Source organism: Canis lupus, chromosome 1 (assembly GCF_011100685.1).
Source record: "Canis lupus familiaris isolate Mischka breed German Shepherd chromosome 1, alternate assembly UU_Cfam_GSD_1.0, whole genome shotgun sequence".
Taxonomy (NCBI): Eukaryota; Metazoa; Chordata; class Mammalia; order Carnivora; family Canidae; genus Canis; species Canis lupus.
In genome coordinates, this window is record NC_049222.1 from 101,370,377 (window position 1) to 101,392,582 (window position 22,206).

At 44.6% G+C, this 22,206-nt stretch overlaps 3 protein-coding genes across 6 annotated transcripts in view; 1 reads left to right on the forward strand and 2 right to left on the reverse strand.

Moving 5' to 3' along the window:
• LOC100685539 (zinc finger protein 599-like) overlaps window positions 1-14,400 on the forward strand; it is a 30,761-nt gene extending 16,361 nt beyond the window's left edge. For all 3 annotated transcript variants that reach the window (XR_005354418.1, XR_005354416.1, XR_005354417.1), the window contains exons 2-3: window positions 12,790-12,976; window positions 14,135-14,400. The gene's annotated coding sequence lies outside the window, so the exon portion shown is untranslated. The remainder of the gene's footprint in view (window positions 1-12,789; window positions 12,977-14,134) is intronic.
• LOC106558942 (zinc finger protein 773-like) overlaps window positions 6,910-22,206 on the reverse strand; it is an 87,418-nt gene continuing 72,121 nt past the window's right edge. The window contains 2 exon segments of the mRNA XM_038527588.1: window positions 6,910-8,045; window positions 8,047-8,886. Of these exon segments, the coding sequence (XP_038383516.1) occupies window positions 7,874-8,045; window positions 8,047-8,886 (1,012 nt within the window). The 3' untranslated portion in view covers window positions 6,910-7,873.
• On the reverse strand, window positions 8,935-20,514 carry LOC119875987 (zinc finger protein 419-like). 2 transcript variants are annotated; one of them, XR_005354419.1, is made up of 6 exons: window positions 20,278-20,514; window positions 18,557-18,595; window positions 16,486-16,612; window positions 16,082-16,313; window positions 15,882-15,980; window positions 9,096-9,136 (listed from the first exon to the last, which is right to left on the reverse strand). XR_005354419.1 is itself a non-coding variant. In XM_038527587.1 (5 exons), exons 1-5 carry the CDS (start codon window positions 20,308-20,310, stop codon window positions 9,080-9,082), a joined length of 372 nt encoding a protein of 123 aa, XP_038383515.1. In that variant the 5' UTR covers window positions 20,311-20,514; the 3' UTR covers window positions 8,935-9,079. The 2 variants fall into 2 exon arrangements, 1 of the variants encoding a protein (XP_038383515.1); XM_038527587.1 differs by lacking the exon at window positions 16,082-16,313 and having other exon boundaries at window positions 8,935-9,136; window positions 15,865-15,980.

The following is a 22,206-nucleotide window of genomic DNA, read 5'->3' on the forward strand; positions in this document are numbered from 1 at the left end:
GGCCTTTTTTTTTAATTTTTATTTATTTATGATAGTCACACACACACAGAGAGAGAGAGAGAGGGGCAGAGACACAGGCAGAGGGAGAAGCAGGCCCCATGCACCGGGAGCCCGACATGGGATTTGATCCCGCGTCTCCAGGATCGCGCCCTGGGCCAAAGGCAGGCACCAAACCGCTGCGCCACCCAGGGATCCCTAGTTAGGCCTTTAATGTCTCAGTAATGTTTGATAATTTCTTATACCTCTTGAACATATATTTTTAAATTTATTTCTAAATATCTCATATTTTGATGCTATTGTAAAGGGATTTTTTCAACTTCCAAACATTCATAGCTGGTATATAGAAACCAGCTATAGTATACAGGCATACCTCATTGCACTTAAGAAATTGCATTTTTCACAAAATTAAAGGTTTGTGGCAACTCTGCCTTTGAGCAAGTCTGTCAGTGCCATCTTTCCAATGGCATTTGCTCATTTCATATCTGTGTCACATTTGCTACCTATATTTCTAAATTTATTATTTTTAAAAAAGATTTTTAATTTATTTATTCATGAGACACAGAGAGGCAGAAACATAGGCAAGGGAGAAGCAGGCTCCCTGCAGACCCCAATGCGGGACTCAATCTCCAGACTGGAATCACACCCTGACCCAAAGGTAGACACTCATCCACTGAGCCACTGAGGTGTCCCTAAAATTTATTATATCTATTATGGTGATCTGTGATAAGTGATTATGACTTGCTGAAAGCTAAGATGATGGTTAACATTTTTTAGCAATAAAATACTTCTTAATTAAGGTGCGTACATTTCTTTTAGACAATGCTATATAGCACACTTAATAGACTATGGTATAAACATAACTTTTATATGATTGGGAAACCAAAGAATTCATTTGACTTGCTGAACTGAATCCACAGGATCTCCAAAATATGCTTGAATTTTCCTTTTTATCCTGGGACCTTGCTAAACTCAGTCATTAGACATAGTAGCTTTTTAGTGGATAATTTGGAATTTTCAACATAATCATGTCATATATGAATAGACAGTTTGGGTTCTACATTTACGATCTTTAGACCTTTTTTTTTTAAGTCACTAACACCGACTTACAGTACAATATTGAGTAAAAGTGCTAAGCACAGATATAGTCCCATTACTGCCCATAGTGGGGAGGAAAGCACACAGGCTTTTGCCATCAAATACGTAAGCTTTTGGTTTTTCATAGGTACCCTCCAGCAGGTTGAGGTTCTTAATTTGTTAAGAAATTTTATCATTTCTTAACAGTCATTTCAAAACCATGACTGGTTTTGAGTCTGTGAAATGCTTTCACAATGTCTTTGATGATTTTTATTTTCCTGGTAGTTGAGACTCCATTATAAACTCCATTATTAAGTAAACCTGGATACCTGATAAACCATGCTAGGTTATGACTTATTGGGGCTTATACATGTATATACAAATATGGCAGGATTCAATTTGCTAAAATTTTGTTAAGATTTCTTGATTGCTTTTTTAAAGTTTTTATTGAACTCCAGTTAGTTAACATACAGAGTTATGTTAGTTTTAGGTATTCAAGCAGTGATTCAACAGGGACGCCTGGGTGGCACAGTGGTTGGGCGCCTGCCTTCAGCTCAGGTCACGATCCTGGGATCCGGGATTGAGTCCCACATGGGGTTCCCTGCAGGGAGCCTGCTTCTCCCTCTGCCTGTGTCTCTGCCTCTCTGTCTGTGTCTCTCATGAATAAATAAATTAAAAAAAATAGTGATTCAACAATTCCATACATCACCCAGTGCTCATTTTGACCAGTACATTCCTTAATCCCCATCACCAGTTTCCCCTATCCCCTCACCTACCTCCCCTCTGGTAACCATTAGTTTATTCTTTATAGTTAAGAGCTAATTCTTGGTTTGTCTTTTTCCTTTTGCTTGTTTCCTAAATTCCTCAAAATAAGAGGTGCCTGCCTGGATAGCTCAGTTGGTTATGCAACGGCCTTCAACTCAGGTCATGATCTCAGGGTTCTGTGATCAAGCCCTGAGTTAGGCTCCCTATTCAGCAAGAAGTCTGCTTCTCCATCTCCCCCCTGCTTCTGCTGTCTCCCTCTTTTTCATTCTAACAAATAATCTTTTAAAAAATTCCTCATGAGTGAGATTATGTGGTATTTGTCTTTTTTCTAACTGATTTATTTGCCTAACATTATACCCTAGCTCCACCTGTGTTGTTGCAAATGGCAAGATTTCATTCTTTTTGATGGCTGAATAATATTCCATCATATATATCCATTTGCCAATCCATGGACAGTTGGGCTGCTTCCATACCTTGGCTATTTTAAACAATGCTGCTATAAACATTGGGGTACATGTATCCCTTTGAATTAGTGTTTTTGTATTATTTGGGTAAATATTCAGTAATATGTTTGCATATTATTTTTTGCAATATACTATTGCAAGGTAGTTCTATTTTTTTTAAGGTAGTTCTATTTTTAACTTTTTGAGAAGCCTCCATACTATTTTCCACAGTGGCTGCACCCACAGTTTGTATTCCCACCAAAGGTGCATGAGGGCTCCTTTTCCTCCTCATCCTCTCCACCTGTTTCTTGTACTATTTTAGCCATTCTGACAGATGTGAGGTGATACCTTATTGTAGTTTTGATTTGCTTTTCCCTGATGATAAACATCTTTTCATGTCTCTGTTGGCAATTTGTATGTCTTCTTTACAGAAATGTCTTCTGCCCATCTTTTAATTGGATTGTTTTCTGGGTGTTGGATTTTATGTTTTTTATATATATTGGATACTACCCATTTATTAGCTGTGTCATTTGCAAATATCCTCTCCCATTCTGTAGGTTGCCTTTTAGTTTTGTTGATTGTTTCTCTCTGCAGAAGCTTTTTATTTTTATGTAGTCTCAATTGTTTGTTTTTTAAATTTTCCTTGCCTCAGGGGACCTATTTAGTAAGAGTTACTTTCTCTTTATTCTTTGCATATTACTTTTTTTAAAAAAAGATTTATTTGAGAGAGGGAGAGCACGTGAGAGTTGGAGGAGGGACAGAGTGAGAAAGAATCCTCAAGCAGATTCCCTGCTGTGCAAGAGCCTGACGTGGGGCTCTATCCCAGGACCCTGAGATCATGACCGGGAGCTGAAATCAAGAACTGGCTACCCAAATGACCAAGCCACCTAGACATCCCTAACAAATTAGCTTAAAAAACAATTTTTTTTTTTTAAAGTAGGGTCCATGGGAGCCCAATGTGGGGCTTGAACTCACTATCCTGAGATCAAGACCTGAGGTGAGGTCAAGAGTTGGGACGCTCAACTGACAGCCACCCAGGTGCCCCACGTATTACTGGTTTTTTATTTGTAGTTACCATTAAGTTTATGTATAACATCTTCTGCATATAGCAATCTATATTAAGTTGATGGTCATTTAAGTCTGAACCCATTCTTTACTCCTTGTCCCTTCCCCCTCCCCATTTTAGGTATATGTTGTCATACTTACTACTTTTGCTTTCTACCTTCATACCGTCACTTTTGGTCTTTCCTTTCCACTGAGAGTCCCCTTTAATATTTCCTGCAGAACTGGCTTACTGGTCATGAACTCCTTTGTTTTTTTTGTCTAGGAAACTCTCTCCTTCTATTCTGAATGATAGTCCTGCTAAAGAGAGTATTCTTGGCTGCAGATTATTCCCATTCAGCACTTTGAATATATCATACCACTGCCTTCTAGCTTGGAAAGTTTCTGCTGAATAATTCCCAGATAGCCTATGGAGTTTCTCTTGCATGTAACTGTCTTCTTTTGTCTTGCCACTTTTAAAGTTTTTTTTATCACTATATTTTGCCATTTTAATTACAATATGCCTTGGTATAGATCTGCTTTTGTTGGGATCCCTGGGTGGCGCAGCGGTTTGGCGCCTGCCTTTGGCCCAGGGCGCGATCCTGGAGACCCGGGATCGAATCCCACGTCGGGCTCCCGGTGCATGGAGCCTGCTTCTCCCTCTGCCTGTGTCTCTGCCTCTCTCTCTCTCTGTGTGTGTGACTGTCATAAATAAATAAAAAAATATTATTTAAAAAAAAGATCTGCTTTTGTTGATTTTGTTGAGGGTTCTGTGTTCCTCCTGGATGTAGATATGCTTCTATCATCAGATTAGGGCATTTTCCAGCTATCATCGCTTCAAATAAATTTTTTCTTCTCCTCTTCTTCCTTTTTTTTCCTCCTCCCCCTATAATGCAAATGTTAGTATGTATGATGGAGTTACTGAGTTCCCTGTCTATTTTTGTTTTGCTTAATTCTTTTTTTCCCCTCTTTTGTTTACCTTAATTACTTTCCATTACTCTTCTAGGTCATTAATTCATTCTTCCTGCTATGCATCGCATCAGATATGTGTCTAATCTCGTTTATTTCACTGTTCATCTCTGATTGGTTTTTAGCTCTGTGTTAAGGGTCTCACTGATGTCCACTCTTTTCTGATGTCCAATGAGTATTCCTTATGATTGTTGCTTTAAATACTCCATCAGACATGTTGCTAGTATCTGCTAACTTAGATCTCCAGCTGAGGCCTTGTCATGTTCTTTCATTTAGGACAAGTTTGTCTTCTCATTTTGTCTAGGTCTCTGTGCCTCTGTGTATGAGTAAAGTCAGCTATGTCTCCTGTTTTTGAAGGTTTTATGAGGAAGAGGTCCAGTAGTGCTCTGCTGTGTAGTGTCCCTTTTTTCCCAGGGCCTGACACTTCTGCAGTTGTCTCTAATGTGTGCTGTGTGTGCTCTGCTCTTTTGTCTTGGATGGTTTTTCCTTCAAGGCCACTCATCTGCAGAGGCTTTTTGCCTGTTGTGGGCAGCATTTGGTCCCTGGCCAAATGTAGTGGATGTGCTCTGGTCTGCTATGAATTGAGACTTGTCACCACCATTGCCAGAACCAAGGCTCTGAAAAACTCCTGAGTTGGGAGATGCATTGTTGGCAGAACAATCTTCTGGGGGAGGGGCAGCTGCATTGGGACTGAGGCAAGCGTGACTAGCAAGGGTGGTTCCACCAGAGTGTGGGAGGGGGTTGCTGGGTTTGGTGTAACTAAGTTAGGTAGTGAGTATTCATGCTACACTGGCTCCCACAGGTGGCCCTGTGTTTATGCCAAGGTGCAGGGGAGGGAAACGGTGACTATCAGTTCTTCTGTTCCTGGAGGGATCTCTCTATAAATGCTGCCTCTCTGGGACACACTCCAAGATAAGTCAATAGCCTTGGCTTATTTCCTGGCCCCTGGAATTCATCAGATCATTGTTTCCATGCTGTATGTCCAAGGTGTTTGCCCTGCTATCCTCCAAGAGGAACCTCAAATGCCTCGGGGCTCTATCTGATCTAAGCGCACTAACCTTTAGAATTCCAGGCCTTCAGCCTCTCCTGATCCAAGAACTCATAAAATTTGGCCCCTCGTGCTTTCCAAGCTAATTGATATGGGTATTTGTTTTCCCTGTGCATACTCCTCTGTGGGAGTCTGTCTCTAGACCTTTTCCATCAGTGCAGCTCTCTCTCCACCATATTGGCCACAGTCCAGTTCTCTCCCAAATCATGGCTCCACACTTCCTACCTTCTTTGATGTGGACTCTTCTCTACTTTTAGTTGTGGAGTTTGTTCTGCCAATCTTCAGGTCAATTTCTAGGGTATTTAGGATGCTTTGACATTCAGTTGTATTTGTGGGATGAGGTGACCCTAGGATCCTCCCTCTCTGCCACCATCATTCCCCCACCTCCAGAATTTTTTTTTTAAGGTTTTGCTGTATCTGTGTTCATGTGAGTATTGCTCTGTAATTTATTTATTTTTTTAAAGATTTATTTATTTATTTCTGAGAATACACAGAGAGGAGAGAGAGAGAAGCAGAGACACAGGCAGAGGGAGAAGCAGGGGCCATGCAAGGAGCCTGACGCGGGACTCGATCCTGGGCCTCCAGGATCAGGCCCTGGGCCGAAGGCGGTGCTAAACCGCTGAGCCACCCAGGCTGCCCTGTAATTTGTTTTAATATTATCCACATTTAGTATCATGTTAGTATTGGGTTCACTTAATTACTTGAGAAGTATTTGAACTTTGTTTTGGAAGATTTTGTATACAATTGGTACTTTTTTTTTTTTTTTAAGATTGATTGGTTGATGATAGACACACACACAGAGAGAGAGAGAGAGAGAGAGAAAGGCAGAGACACAGGAAGAGGGGGAAGCAGGCTCCATGCCGGGAGTCTGACGTGGGACTCGATCCCGGGACTCCAGGATCGCACCCTGGGCCAAAGGCAGGCACTAAACCGCTGAGCCACCCAGGTATCCTGTTTTATCTTTAAATATGCTGTAAAAATTCTTACATATTCCAGGGATGACCCTAAGCTGACGGCCACAAAGAAAACAGGAACATAAGACCTACAAACACAGGAACTGAAATTGTCCGACAACTCAAATGAGTAGAAAACAGAATCTGTCTTAGAGACTCCAGAAAAGAACACATCCCTGCCAGCACCTTGATTTTAACTTATTGAGACCCATCCTGTGTGGGACTTCTGCTCTACAGTACTATAATGTAATTTGTGTTGTTTCAGCCATAGGTTTGTGGTAATTTGTTAGGACAGCACTAGAAAGCTAATAAATCAACATCATTCTGTGAGCATTTTTTGACTAATCCAAGAAAATTTCCTAGGCTCATGTACCTTTCCTGAACCAACCTGGAATTAGCCTCTAAGAAGTTCCAGTTCTTTTTACTGAAAAACTGCACCAATAAGAGGGCATTAAATATGCTCATGCCTACTGGATTCCACTGCTTTCTAGGCTCTCTTAGAAGAGACAGGGGATATGTACACAAGTAAATATTTCTACATACATTGAAATCTTCATGTACATTTAAATCCACAAAGATTTCACAGGATTGGATAAGGACTCCTAAGACTCCAGCATACTCAGATAAGGCTTTTATTTACAAACAAAGATAGAGTACCATAAGAGAAAAAGAATATAATACCAAACATGTAGTCCCTAACCAATACATAAGCTGAACTTCCTGAAAATTAATAAATTCTAACCTAGGAAAGAGACTGTTAAGAAATGAAAATTTTAAAAAGAAAGAAAAATTAAAATCAAAGGCATAGACTATGAGAAAACATTGGTAAAGCATATATCAAATAGAGAACTTATATGTAGAATATATATCAGAAAACAGAAACCAATTTTTCTAAAAGTAAGCAAAAAACATTAAACGATAATTCACTAAAGAAGATATATGGGTGGCAGATAAACACAGAGACTAATCCTCAACACTGAGTCATTAGGGAGACAAGTCAAAACCACACACCTACTAGAATGGCTGAAATGAATGGCATGTCTTATATACAGTCATCAGCAATAAGGTGAAGAAACTGGAAACCTAATACTGTAGGAGTAAATATGAAATGGCATTACACTACTTGGCAAGTTCTAATAAAGTTAAATATTTAGATCAACTTCCTGTATAACAATGTGAGGAGCTTTGCTGGCCTGCTTCCCATTAAAACTGGGGAAAATTATAAAAACACAACTTAAAACTCTGGAAATGTCCTCAGATATACAGCAAATGAAGAAACCCTTAAGAACATCTGATTATTTGTAAGAACAGCAAGAGACAATCACATTTGAACTAAGACCATTCCCTTTCTCCCCACTCCAGTGATAGAGCTGGAAACTCCACTCCAGACTAATACATCCAAGAACACAGGACTCCCTCTCCCTGGAGCTCCCAGGCAGAGGCCTATCTTCACAGGAGACAGAATGTCAGGATATTTGGATCAATGATGTTCAATTGCTGTCTCCCTCAAAAAGGCTACCTTTAGAGTTCCTCTTTGTTTTAAGTTAGGTTGAACATGAGACTGCATGTGTGCTGCACTCCTAAGGCCTCTCTTCAGTCTGAACATTTTGGTGCTTAACAAGGGTAAGCCTTTGGCTGAAGCCTTTCTTCACACTTACTGTATTCATGAGGCCTACTGGATTGTGATGTTTCTGTTGCTGAACCAGAGCGGACTTTTGGTTAAAGGCTTTTCCACATTACCCACATTCAAGACTTTTCTCCACTGTGAACTTTCTGGTGTTGAATGAGGTTGAAACGCTGGCTAAATGATTTCCCACAACTGCTGCACTCATAAGGCATTTCTCCAGTGTGAATCCTCCGATGTTTAACAAGGCTGGAGCTGTGGCGAAAAAATTTCCCACATTCTCTGCACTCATAAGGTCTTGCTCCAGTATGAACCCTCTGATGTTTAACAAGGCTGGAATTCTCACTAAAATATCTTCCACATTCATTGCACTTAAAAGGCTTTTCTCCAGTGTGAACTTTCCGATGTTGCATGAGGCTAGAGCTTTGGCTAAAAAACTTCCCACATTCGGTGCACTCATAAGGCCTTTCTCCAGTGTGAACCCTCCAATGATTAATAAGGCTTGACTTGTGGCTATAAAATTTCCCACATTCACTGCACTTATAAGGTCTTTCTCCAGTGTGAACTCTCTGATGTTTCATGAGGCTCGAGTTAAAGCTAAAGAATTTCCCACATTCACTGCACTCATAAGGTCTCACTCCAGTGTGGATCCTATGATGCTGAACAAGTGTGGAATTATGCCTGAAGGCTTTTCCACATTCACTGCATGTAAAAGGCTTTTCTCCAGTGTGAACTCTCTGGTGTTGAATGAGGTCAGCATTGCGGCTAAAGGATTTTCCACATTCACTACACCCATAAGGCCTTTCTCCAGTGTGAACTATTTGATGTATAAAAAGATTTGATTTATGGCTAAATAATTTGCCACATTCACTGCATTCATAAGGCTTTTCTCCAGTGTGTAGTCTCTGGTGCTGAACAAGTAAGTATTTCTGACCAAAGGCTTTTCCACATTCGCTGCATTTGTAACGCCTTTTTCCAGGGTGAAAGGCCTCCCTGCTCTTGGTGCTTCCTTGTGGCTCCCCTCCGTCACAGGTCACCTGATGACTGAGAAAACCAGAACTAATTGGGAAGTCCTTTCCAACCTCTCCTGCCTCTTCTCTCCTTAATGGTTTCTCTCCACAGTGCAGCCTCTGGTGTTGAAGTTTTTCTCTGAGCACTCCTTTTAGGTAAACATTCTGCTCAAGAGGTCCTTCCTCAATCTCTGCTCTATGCCACCAACCTGAAAGCAAAGAGATGCTGAAATGTACATGGACTTCAGTGGGAGGAGGTAACCTGCTTACAATTGTGTCTCACACACCCCATAAACAGTCCATCACATTACTGGCAGAATCAGGCCTGAGGTTCAGGGTGAGGAAGGGCTGCTGTGTGGTGCTAGACCCAGCAAGCTCGCAGATTGGTGGGAGCCTCATGAGCAGCAAGGACACAGGATGGAATGGGTCTCCAACACACTCTGCAAATAGCCTTCCACAAGGCTGATGATGACCCAGTAACACAGTGTGAAAAGGCGTGTCCAGGCACAGGAAAGAACCAAATGCAACTGAATAGCTGGTGTTCAAGGACTATTAAGGATACATGCACACCTCATAACATATTCAGCGAAAGCCTGTATCTGACCTTAAAAACTTCATATTCTGTTGCTGCCTCAGTCTCCCCACAAACAGGCTGTGAATTCTGCAACCATGCACACTAGTCTGATAAGGTGGGCTCCTGCCACAAGTCCTCCTTCCTACCCTCCCCTGACTGGGAACTAGCACCATTCAAATGCACCAGTGCAGTCCCCTCATTCCTTTCCCTGTGCATCCCACCCTGACTCCCAATAAAGGCACCTGCCTGCAGGTCTCTCTACTTCTCCCCAGCGTGGTTGAGCCCACTCCCATGGCACTCCCTCCCAGGGGACCCTCCTCCCAGAATTCAGTGACTGTCTCTCAGACCTGCGAGTACAATAAATTTTGTTTATTCCTGAGCCTCTACTGTCTCCTCCTATGGCTGCACCTGTCTTATAAGTGAATACAAAATGACTGGCATCACAAATAGGATGGTTTGCTCATGGATAAGGGAGGATTTAGGAAATGCCCCTTAACTGCTTGGCTTACTAACCAGCTGTCCCAGTTGGGCCCTACCATCTGGGAAAGCTGAGTGTTGTGCTGGCATTCCTGTGTGCTGCCTTGTGCTGCTCTGTGTTGCCTCTCTCAGGCACTGCCAAGGCTTTCCATCCTAAATTGTGGAGCTCATTCTCCTACAATACCCTGAGACTTCACTTCTAGCCAGTTTTGACTCCACAGGGTGCTAGTGAGGTAGAGGGCGTGTTCTCCTGGTGCTCTCTGTTAAGGGATAGACTGGTATAACTGGATAAAAATATTATGAAGTCTCTACTGGGATTGAGGTTGAGAGTGAAAGGGTAACCTTGCACCCACCAAAGAAACACTGTATGTCAGGTGTTGGCTATTAGCAGATCTGTCAACAGAGAAGGGCTGGGTAGCACTGGGGAGATGACTCCTGTGGACTTGTGGCACCAAGACTGGGAGGTTTTTTGTGTTCCCATTCAAGTCCATGTTGCTCCTCAGTCCTAAGCAGATATACTGCATCACCTTCACAGGAAGTCTATCATGGCACCCTGTGAGGGTCAGTACTGCTGGCAACTCCTCCACTGCGTGTGTTGCTGCTGTTGCTCTTTGCCTCCCAATCTCATGGGTATCAATCCCAGGTCTTACCTCTGGAGATAAGTGGCACAACATCTAATGGCCTAGAAGCTCAGCAGGAACATTTCATTCCAGCACTCTCAATAACCAGAGGAAGTTAGCTAATAATTCAAGAAAGGTAAAAACCTTTGAAACATTTCTGCTTAGTGACGCTGTCTATCAACTTGCCAACTCTGCTCCCAAGGTCCAGGGCCAATTCCCAAAGGACATCAGGCCACCATAGCTCTCAATGGATACCAATCCAGCTGAGCTCATCCTAAGATATGGACAGGCCCATAGGAAGGAAGCATCCAAGGTCTTTCCAGACCCAGCAGGTCGAGAATACAGAAAGTAGAAATTAAAATTCATAACTTCACAAGACTGGAAATCCAAACTATTCTGAAAGATTTCATGTAAAGAGAAGGGGGAAAGGAGCTCACTGGTTACTGAGAACATTCAATACAGGCTTGCAACTCCTGCTCAGAGCCCCAGAGATGAAGCAGCTGCTGACATTACTAAAGAGCCTAAGATGCCTAATTTACTTTTTTTTTTTTTTAAAGGTTTTATTCATGAGAGACACAGAGAGCGAGGCAGAGACATAGGCAGATGGAGAAGCAGACTCCTTGCGAGGAGCCTGATGTAGGACTTGATCCCAGGACCCCAGGATCATGACCTGAGCCACCCAGGTGCCCCACATTAACTTACTTAAAGATCCTCTGGCCCACCAAGTTCAAGTCCCACATGACATTTTTAGCTGAAGGCACCCAAATGCCAGAGCAGGAGTGACAGGCCAAAACTTTTGATGAGATTATAAAAGCCTCAGATGAGAAATCTGAAACTTCTACTACCGTTCAGGATTCAGAAGCCCTGCCTTTACTGACTTGGATTTTCATGGCCTAGAAATGGCCAACAGAACTATCAAGAAGAAAAAAAAAAAAAAAAAAAAAGAACTATCAAGAAGCCCTTATGGTCCTCCACAAAAGTTGGAATGGTTGAATGGATCTATCAGTACTTTGAACACATAGACAAGAAAAATCCTGAGTGGTTTTTATCCAGAGGAGGCCTCCTTTGTCACAAAGTCTAGGAGTTGTTCTTGTAGGTGGCCTTCTCAATGCAGGACAACATTGCTTAATTTTATTGACATGTCCCACACCAAACAGAATGGAACTAATTTCCCAACATGCTGTAAGGGCTCCACCTACTCTGACTCACAAAGTCTGATTTACCATACTCTGCCTCCTAGTATGCAGGACCCCCATCTATAGCATTCAGTCTGCATCTTTCCCAACTTCCTCTCACCCCTACTGCCCCCAGGTGACTTACTGACAACAGAGACCCCGCGAACTAACTACTAGGCAAACCATTCCCAAATTACAACTAAACGAAGTATTTAAAAAGCCTCATCAGGGCAGCCCGGGTGGCTCAGTGGTTTAACGCTGCCTTCACTCCACGGCGTGATCCTGGGGACCCGGGGTTGAGTCCCAATTCGGGCTCCCTGAGTGGGGCCTACTTCTCCCTCTGCCTGTGTGTCTGCCTCTCTCTCTCTCTCTGTCTCTCATGAGTGAATAAATAAAATCTTTTAAAAAGCCTCACCAGGAGCACCTGGGTTGCTTAGTCGGTTAAGTGGCTCCCTTCAGCTTAGGTCATGATCTCAGGGTCCTGAGGCTGAGCCCCATATTGGGCTCCCTGCTCAGCAGGAAATCTGCTTCTCCTTTTCCCTCTGCCTCTCCTCCCTGCTTGTGTTCTCTCAAATAAATTAATCTTAAAAAAAAAAAAAAAAAAAAAGCCAAAGAGCCTCATTCATATTACCCACAGGTCTGGTGGCTCAGGGAACCACTCCTCTGGAATCACCCAAAGATGCTTCGAGCTCCAAAAATGGCAACAGTCAAGGCCTCCAGTGAGGATTCAGCTAGTCCTCAGGCCTTGTCACAGTCCCCAGGACAATTACCCATATACAACTCTGCTAATTCACTGGAATTCTTAAACATTTCCTAACTTTATGTACGACTGGAGCCCAAGTCACCACCATTCCAAGCCACCTATTCAGACTTAAAGGAAGTGCCCCTTTAAACTACAGGGTAATGCCAGTAAAATTACTTATGGCAAAGAAATTTCTCAATGTCAATACTGCAGTGGTCTTTATTAAATTGCTACCTGTCACAGTGACCCCTAACACTGAGTTTTTCTGTTCTAGACAAAGATGCCAGTGCACACCACATACAAAGCTGAATGAGCCAAGGTCCTCCGTCCTGCCTGTAAGAATCACCAAATGAGAACCTACAGGCCTGCTCCTGGTGGTGAAGGTCGAAAACGCACCACAGTATCATCTGAAACTACTGCTGGCCTTCAAGAGTGCTATACAAGATCTACTAAATGAAAGGGTGATTATTCCCATATCGCCTTTCAATAATCATATTTGGCCAGTCTTCAAGGCTTTTACCCACAGTGCCACTTACTATTGATTATTAAAACCCTAAAGTTTAAGTTCTCCCCATCAAGGCTCTAACACCTAACATAATTGAACTAACTGAAAATACCCAAGTGTGCCCAGTGACAACTTTGCTGTGATAGATCTGGGCAATATAATTTATTCAGTGCCTATTACCAGCCACAGCCCCTGTTTGCCTTTATCTTTCAAGGAACCCAACATACATTTATTGAGTTGTCCATGAATTATTTATTTATTTATTTTTTAAGATTTTATTTATTTATTTATTCATGAAAGACTGAGAGACAGAGAGAGAGAGAGAGAGCCAGAGACACAGGCAGAGGGAGAAGCAGGCTCCATGCACCGGGAGCCTGATGTGGGATTTGATCCCGGGTCTCCAGGATCGCACCCTGGGCCAAAGGCAGGCGCTAAACCGCTGCGCCACCCAGGGATCCCTGTCCATGAATAATTTAAACAGCCCAGTGACTCCACAATCTATACTGTCAGGACCCAGACAGGGTCCCCCCAAAGAACCTTGTTTGCTTACACCATCTGCCTTTGTTCCCAACTATACTCTCCTAGATGGCTGCACTTTATAATCAAGTCACCCCCACAAACGTACTGCTTGTGCTCAGGAGCCAACTGCACTTGACCGATTTCCCATGTTAGGTTTTTTTGCCCTCCTTAATGCTAACTACCTCACAGGCCCATATACTTTAAATAACAGCACCTCAGGGGCACCTGGGTGGCTCAGTCGGTTAAGCATCCAACTCGTGGTTTCAGCTCATGATCTCAGGGTCGTGGGATCAAACCCTGCATCAGGCTCCCCACTCAGCTCAGAGTCTGCTTGGGATTCTCCCCTTCTGCCCCTCCCCCCATTTGCATGCTCTCTCTCTCCAATAAATCAGTAACTAACAGCATCTCTGGATTCTACTGCAAGCCAAACCCATGGGCATAGCACTTTATAAACTTTTCCCTACTGACTCCCAATGAGTCCAAACCCCAAGGTGCAGTGGTTACAGAGGATCCCCATGGTTCTTTATCCACCAGGCATCTCCCTTGTGCTATTAACCCCAGGCAAAACTGGCAATATTTATTCCTATCTTAACAGGATTCGCCACAGCCACAAGAGACACCAGAGCTGGCCCCAGTACAGCAGCCTTTGTCAAACGAGATTATATCATAAGTGCCAACCAGCACCTCTTGCGACCCTCTCAAGATCACATACAGAAGCTACATTAAACACTGTCCCTCACCTGCACCCCAATGTTTATAGCAGCAATGTCCACAATAGCCAAACTGTGGAAGGAGCCTCGGTGTCCATCAAAAGATGAATGGATAAAGAAGATGTGGTATATGTATACAATGGAATATTACTCAGCCATTAGAAACGACAAATACCCACCATTTGCTTTGACGTGGATGGAACTGGAGGGTATTATGCTGAGTGAAATAAGTCAACCGGAAAAGGACAAACATTATATGGTCTCATTCATTTAGGGAATATAAAAATTAGTGAAAGGGAATAAAGGGAAAGGAGTGAAAATATCACTGAGGGTGACAAAACATGAGAGACACCTAACTCTGAGAAATGAACAAGGGGTAGTGGAAGGGGAGGTGGGTGGGAGGTTGGGGTGACTGGGTGATGGGCACTGAGGGGGGCACTTGGTGGGATGAGCACTGGGTGTTATGCTATATGTTGGCAAATTGAACTCCAATAAAAAAAACTTAAAAAAATAAAATAAAATAAACACTGTCCCTATGCAACAAGCAAATGAGTCTCTCTAAGCCCAGAGAGCCATAGATAACAGTCTGGCTTAACTGTTAACTAGCCAGGAAAGAAGGTGTTGGTGCTATTCAGGGTACCTCCCGCTATATGTAAATCAATCATTCTAAACAGCTACAAGCAAAGCTCTGATTAGGCCAAGAGGTAAAAATCTTCCATAACATAACCAAAATCTCCCAGCAGATTCCCTTAAACCAAGAGGTACCTAACTTGTTCTCTTGGCTTTTCCCCACTAAGCACAGTGCCCACCTGTGGCCTGGGTTTCAAACCCTCATCATATGTCTAATAGTACTCCTCTCAGTTGTCACCTATGTCAGAGCTTGCCTTTGATGGGTAGACCAAGCTATTCCAGTTACCTATAACATCTCCACAACTCAGGTGGCAAGCATTACCCGTCACAGTATCATTAATGATGTTGAGACATCACAGGGTTCATTGTATTATAACCTCTTAAACTTCATGTTGTCCTGTTGACTCAACATCCCACAAACAGGCTGTGAGCACTCCATTCAGGTGACCAGCTTAACCAAGTGATAAGGCTGGTCTCTGTCACAAGTCCCCCTTCTTGCCCTCTCCTGTGACCTAGTGACATTCAAATGTTCCAAATGATATCAGCTTATACTTAACTCTGTGTACGCCCCTCCTGGCCCCGGAAAGTCACTTGCCCATAGGTCCTCACTCACTCTCTGCTTCCCTCTGCTTGATTAAGCCCACTCCCTGGGTGCTCCCTCCCATGTGAACCCAACACACATAGACCCCACTGTGTGTCATGACTCTCTCTAGACCTGTTGAACATAATGAACATAAAGAATACAAAACAAGGCTACTGCTGGGGAGCATTGCAGAGGGAGCAGTGGGGAGGACCACATGAGATACAGAAGACAGAGATGGGGAATAGCCCAAGGTCAGAAATCATAGTAGACATAAAACGTGTGCAACTGAGAAAGAAAAGATGGGAATCAGCCATGGACTGTGCCTTGGCAACAAATCATCAGGGCTCAGTAGAAGGATTCCTGGTATGACCTGAGCCCATCACTGAGTTCATACTTGCCCACCTCTGCCCTCCAAGTACCTCCTGGCATGGCTGCAGTCATGACTCCACAGGGAGGCAAAAAGGGTTCTCTCCACCACTCCAATCGGCTAACTTCATGAGTCCTGGAAGATGCAAGTCCTAAGGAAGAGACAACAGGTGGGTCAAAGTGACCCACTCCACAACAGACCACAGGAAAGAAAACAAAAGTATTACAGAAGAATCTTGGAGGAAACTCTTACAAGAACAACCTAGTCAAGCAGTGGCCATTTTAGTGCCTCAATTGCAGGTATAGGCGCATCCCATGGCAGCCAGAGGAAGAGAGCAGAACCTGGGGCATGGAGCTGCCATAGATCTTTACAGCATCCCAGGCCAGGGAGAGGCCAAAAGGGTGTGATCCATTAGGCTGACTTCAAGACTCCTAATTCCCAAATCTTTTCCTGCAGTTTTGGGGCAGCAAGTACTGAGGCAGCTCTAGAAAAGAAGAAGTAGTACATACAGTCCAGGCTCTCACAATATCTACTCAAGAGCATGAGGAAGGAAGAAATACCCACAGTCCAGCTTTGGGAAGGCGATACCTGTCCCTAAAGTAAGGAGAAGAGCAGAACCCAGCCCAGGACACTGGAGTGGGTTGTAAGGACCTTACCCAGAGAGGCCATCAGTGAAAAGTTCTCCAGCATCACATCACGGTATAGGAGTCTCTGGGCTTCATCAAGGAGTCCCCACTCCTCCCAAGAGAAGTAGACAGCCACATCCTCAAAGGTCACATGGCCCTGTCAAAAGGGACAGTTGAATTTATGTGTGTAGCTTCCTTTCCCAGGACTCTAGGCATCCCCACAAATGTCTACCCTCCTCCAGAGTTCCCCACCTCAAAGGAGATACCAAGCGCTGTGCCACTGCTGCCTACTTGTTCCTTACTATCCCAGTCAGCACTATGTTCAGTCCTCAGCAACAACAGGTGGGCAGATAAATGCCATCTGAGCTCTGGGCCCCTGAGGCAGAGTCTCACCCTTCTGCCAGACAATTCACTTGGGGTGCCCCAGATCGTGCTTACCAAACACAACTAACTTTGGGCAACTGTTCTTCAACCCCCAGTACAAGAGCCTGGAGCCATGAGTTTATACTCCTGCCCAACATGCACATCACTCCACACTTGCCTTCACTGCCACCCCTCCAACCCCTCACTGCCACCAGTACCCCCTACATCACATCATGCATCTCCTTGGCCTCACCACATGCCAGTGTGCACATGCCATCTAGAGGGTGCTTGGCAAACATAATCAGAATCCCATCCTGTCCCAGAATTCCAACGACCCTGACTGCTAGAAGCAATCCCCAAGCCTGCTTTCAAGGCCTTCCTGCCTGGCCCATATCCTTGCTTCATCCTCAGCCACCAGGAACCACACAGATTTCAGACACCCTCAGCCCTCTTCCACTTCTTTTTCAAGTTGTGTTGCAAAGGTGTTCCCTTACCTGTCTCAGTTTCCTCTGATGCTTATTCGAAGCCCAAGCCCACTTGTCTTTCATGCTAGGCCTACAATTGTCCCATTGGATCCCATTTGATCTTGAGCTAATCCCCTGGTCCAAGCAAGGGTCAGAACAAGAGCCTGTGAAGCCCAGAGCTGAATGAATAAGCAGTAGCACCAGCTTCACTGTAACCTCACTACTCTGTCTCCATATCCATCTCATGTCCACTGGCCATCAGCTAGACCCACTTCATGCCTACACCCTGTCGCATGGACACTACTCTCTCTCTCACGTGTCTTTGGAAACCCCACTACCCCCATCCAGGTGTCCAACAAGAGACTCAATCCTTGGCCCCACACTCTGCTCCTTGTTATCTGAAGATGCTCCTGCCAACTCTGATCCACAGCTCATCTTAGTCCACATACCATCCATACTATGGGTATCCAATCTGACTATTTCACCTCAACTCCAGACTTGTGTGTCCCGGTGCCCACTCAACACACCCACTTGTGGGTCTCTGAAGAAGCATCACAGTTCAACATAGCCCAAACCTGACTTATAAGCCCACTGAAAATGACTCTTACCACCAACTCTGACATGGTGGTACTTGCCTGCTTCTAGCTGTTAAGGCCAAACATCCCTGAGTGACCATTGCCTCTTCCATTTCCTTCTCCCACCCTCCACATCAGAAAGTCTGCTTGGACCTACTGAAGAAACAGACCCAGATTCCAACACATGTCTCATCTCCACAGCCCACACTAACATTCACCTGGACTACTGCAGCTGCTTCCTCCCCACAGTCTGCTGTCTGCTCTGCAACAGGAACAGCTCATTAAGTCTGGTCCTGTCACTTCCGTCTTCTGCTAACCTTCCCTGACTCCCACCACTCCAGAATAGGGGCCCAGCTCCCGGCTTCCATTCTAGGTCTTATTTGTTTCCTACTGTTTCCACCAGACACAATAGAGACCTAAAGTTTCATGAGTATTCCCAGCCCAGCCTCTCTTCTAGCATTTTCTAATGTCTATCACCATGACTGTAACATCTTATAAACATCACACCATTGATTGCCAGAAATGGGAACCAATCCATAGAATTCCTGCCCTGGACTCAGGCCCCTGATCTTAGGCGATCACCTTCCAGGGATCTAGGATGGAAGAGTAGAGATAATTGCAAGCAAAGAGTCACAGAATCCAGCAGCCCATACAGGTGGGAACTGAAGAGGGTGAGGTTTGAAGATAACCCCCACTTACCTCCGCATGGTATGGAAGCAAATCTGCAGCAATAGGAACCTACAGAAAAGGAAAGCCATGAGAGGCAGGCAACAGTGTTGCGCCACAAAGGTCAACCCAAGCCCCTCACACCATCTGGTCTTCAGTCCTCAGGGATGCCTCTTACCAGCTGTGTGACATTGGATACTCAACCTCCCTGTGCTGCAGTGTTGTCATCTGTAAAATGAGGATAAATAGTGGTACCCACCTCATGGGGCCATGATGTGTATCAAATTCATTCCTATGTGTCAATTAGTAGTGACTTTTACTGACCTCATAATTAAAACGTTTGTCAACATTTTCAGTGCAAATAAACTGATACGTATTGAAAATGAGTTTTGTACATACATTTTAATTAAGAGAATGTGATATTTAAGGCCCTTGATTTTAATCAGTTGCTTAGCAGTATATTTAAAACTTCAACCAACATGAAGTACTTACATCAATTTAACTTGTTAAACCCATGCTATTTTAATGCCTACATATGTATATATATACACACATGTGCAAATGTATATATATGTATACATGTATTTTTATCAGTTAATGTTTAAGTAAAACTTAATTCATATAACTCACAGGTTAATAAAATGGGGATTGGGCCTGAGCAAACAGTAGATACTAGTGTGGTGGCAACTTGGCTGCTTACTACACACACTCCTAAAAGCAGTCCTGCTGGGGGTCTTTCCAGCTACTCATCCCTCCTGCTCCAAAGGCTGGGGGAAGGTAAGAGCCAAAAGGCTACCCTACTCACCTGACTCTTCCTTTTCTCCACAAGGACTGGACATGAGGGCTTGCTGAGTCCAGAGTGGCAAACCTAAACCACTGAACATCTCAGGCTCCATTCCAGTCCTGGGTCCTTAGATCCTATAACCCTGCACTTCTGCACACACTAACCAGAACCACTTGGGATTACCCTTCTGAAAGTAGCCAACACCCCACCCCCAAGCCCATCTGAAAGAAGAATTTAAAATTCTCCCTCCTAAATAGGAATCCCCACCACATCTTGGGTATCTTCAGCCAAGACCCATCCCCAGGATTTAGATGTGAGCAAGCTACGCCAATGACACCTGCACTTGACAGGGTAATTCCAATCACCGTGTCCCAAATTCAACTCCTACTCTTTTCCCTGAAACCCGCTCCTTGTACCGACTTCCCCATCTACATCCTTCCCCGTATTTTCAGGAACCATACATACATGCATGCATGCATGCAAACACAGATGGTCCTTCCTTCTCTTCTTTCTGTCACAGCCACATCTGGGCATCCAGGAATCCTGCCCAGTTTTTAAAATCCCTGAGAGACCCCATCCGTCCGCCCCCTCGATGGCCGTCAGTACGTCCAGTTCCGGCCACCATGCTCCGACTGTCTACTGTACGGACTCCTCCACCCTATCCTACCCTACCCTCTCCCGCAGTGTTCCCTCAGAAGCTTCTGAAAACTCTAAGCAACACGTGGGCGTCGGTCCTCTGTTCACTACAGTCCGTGGCCATCCGAGCCCTCGGAGCCCAGGCCCAGCCACTCGGGTCTCCAGTGCACCGGGACCTGCTCCTTGCGGACACGTGACCGACCGTAGCTTTAGGACACGAGTGCGGGCCCTGTCCCCGTAGCCCTCCCGCACCCCTCACACTGGCTGACAGCAGTGCGGCCGCTCTCTCCAGCTGGGCGCGGGCTGGGAGGCCCAGGGACCCGCGGCCGCCTACCTGAGCCAGGTCCCTCTGCGCGGCCGCCGCCATCGGACTCTGCGGGCGGAGCGGCGCCGGGGGAGGAGGACCAGCACCGGGGGCCCCGATCCCGCGCCGCTGCGGTACCGCAGCCCCACCTCTTGTTGCAGCTTCCCGCTCTCGTCACCCCAACCCCACAGCTCCCTTCCTGAACTTCAGTTCAGACCAACCGGCCCCAGAGGCCCGAAAACGCCCGCCCCTGCAGCCGCGCCAGAAGCCCCGCCCACCGCGTTCCGCACGCTAGAAATCTTCGCTTTCATTTGCAGAGCGCGGGCGGCGCGGGGCGCAGCGCCTTTCGGGTAATGTAGTTTCCACCGCGCCCCGCGTGGAGCAAGTGGGCCCACAGGCAGAGATGGCAGGCAAGAGAAGTCTGGCTCAGAAACTGTACGAGGCTCTCCTCCAGAGACCATCCTAAATGCAGATGGGCCTAGATTTGAGTTTTCCTACGCAGCTGGTACTACAGTCTTTCCTTCTGTCAAAGGACTTCAAAAGTCTTGAGAGCCACGATAAAGCGGCTTCCTTGGATTGAACTAATTGTCCGTTACCAAATTTCCCTTGCTAAGGGGCTGCCAAATATCAGACAGCAGTGGTGAATCAATGTCTGATATGTGAGGAAAAATGATGCAGTTCTGAATGTAGGTGGGGAGATAGGGATCCCAACTGTTCACCTTTCTCCCTCATCCCACATATCTGTGCCCTTTCCCTTTTAAGGGCCCAGCATTGGTGTTCAAGTAGGACAGTGGGCCTCAAACTTAAAAGCCAACATGCCTCTCACTCCTAGATTTCTCCCCGTCATCCCTTTTTACTTAGTATTCCCACTGCCCTTTCATTCCCATATACAAAGCAAACTCCCTGCAGGTAGGAAGGATGCTGGACTGTTGATACCAGGAAGCATTGATAAAAGAAATGCCACCACTTTAGTATGTTTTCTCCCAGTACCTCCCTTACCACTGGCTTCATTTATTTCGTGTCAGTCTTCCGGTTCCCCAATTCTTCTGTCCTTTTTATCTGTAGGCTGAGTAATGACTAAATCCACCACTGCTTTTGAACAACTCATGAGAATAAAAGATGATGAAGCATTCACTCTTTCCTGGGATTTTTCTGGAAGTAGGTATTAAGTACTAGCTGATTCTGGAAAGGAGGTGGTACATCAGTATTGGAGTTGAGAACATGAAATGATAGAGACCCAAGTGGCATTAGTTATTTAGATTAGGCCGCAATGTAGCATGTGACTATAGACTACCATTTAAGGAAATATACATAAGTGGTAAAACTGTAAAGACATTAAGAGTATGATTATTAAAATATCAGGTGAACTCTAGGGACCAGAGTTCTGTTTTACACTGGGTGATAGTTTTATAGGTATGGTCATTATTTTTTTTAGTTTAATTTATTTATTTATGAGAGAGACAGAGGCAGAGACATAGGCAGAGGAAGCAGGCTCCCCCATGGGAATCACAATGCAGGACTCGATCCCTGCAGACACTCAACCGCTGAGCTACCCAGGCATCCCTAGGTGTGGACTTTATTAAAGAAAAAACATGATTTGTACATCTTATTAACACTCAACTGAATGTATGACAGTTTTTTAAAAAAGAAAGAGGAAAAGCTATTTAGATAGTTTATGTCACAATAATAAACAAATGGATGATCTCAACAGGCTGAAACACCTGACATGGTCCAGAGTCTTTATTGGGGTTCCCATCGGAAGACACAAGCAAGACAGGTAGGTACATTGAACAAAGCTTAGATACTTTGAATAATTTTAGCAGACTCTGGGATATAGTCAGTAGGACTCAACAACTGCTACTCCTGGGTGAAATCTACAGTTCCATTCTGGAAAGCTGTTAGTATTTTGTTTACTTCAAAAAGAAGAAAGAGGCCTCCACTCACCTGAAGGGAAGCCAT

What these genes read in the sequence shown, in the direction of transcription:
- LOC119875987 (XM_038527587.1), bottom strand. Translation starts at nt 20,310, where the DNA reads ATGGCGGCGGCCGCGCAGAGGGACCTGGCTCAG. An exon ending in CGCAGAGGGACCTGGCTCAG is followed by an intron (nt 18,596 to 20,277) that starts GTAGGCGGCCGC and finishes CCTTTTCTGTAG; the next exon opens with GTTCCTATTGCTGCAGATTT. An exon ending in TGCTTCCATACCATGCGGAG is followed by an intron (nt 16,613 to 18,556) that starts GTAAGTGGGGGT and finishes CCCTTTTGACAG; the next exon opens with GGCCATGTGACCTTTGAGGA.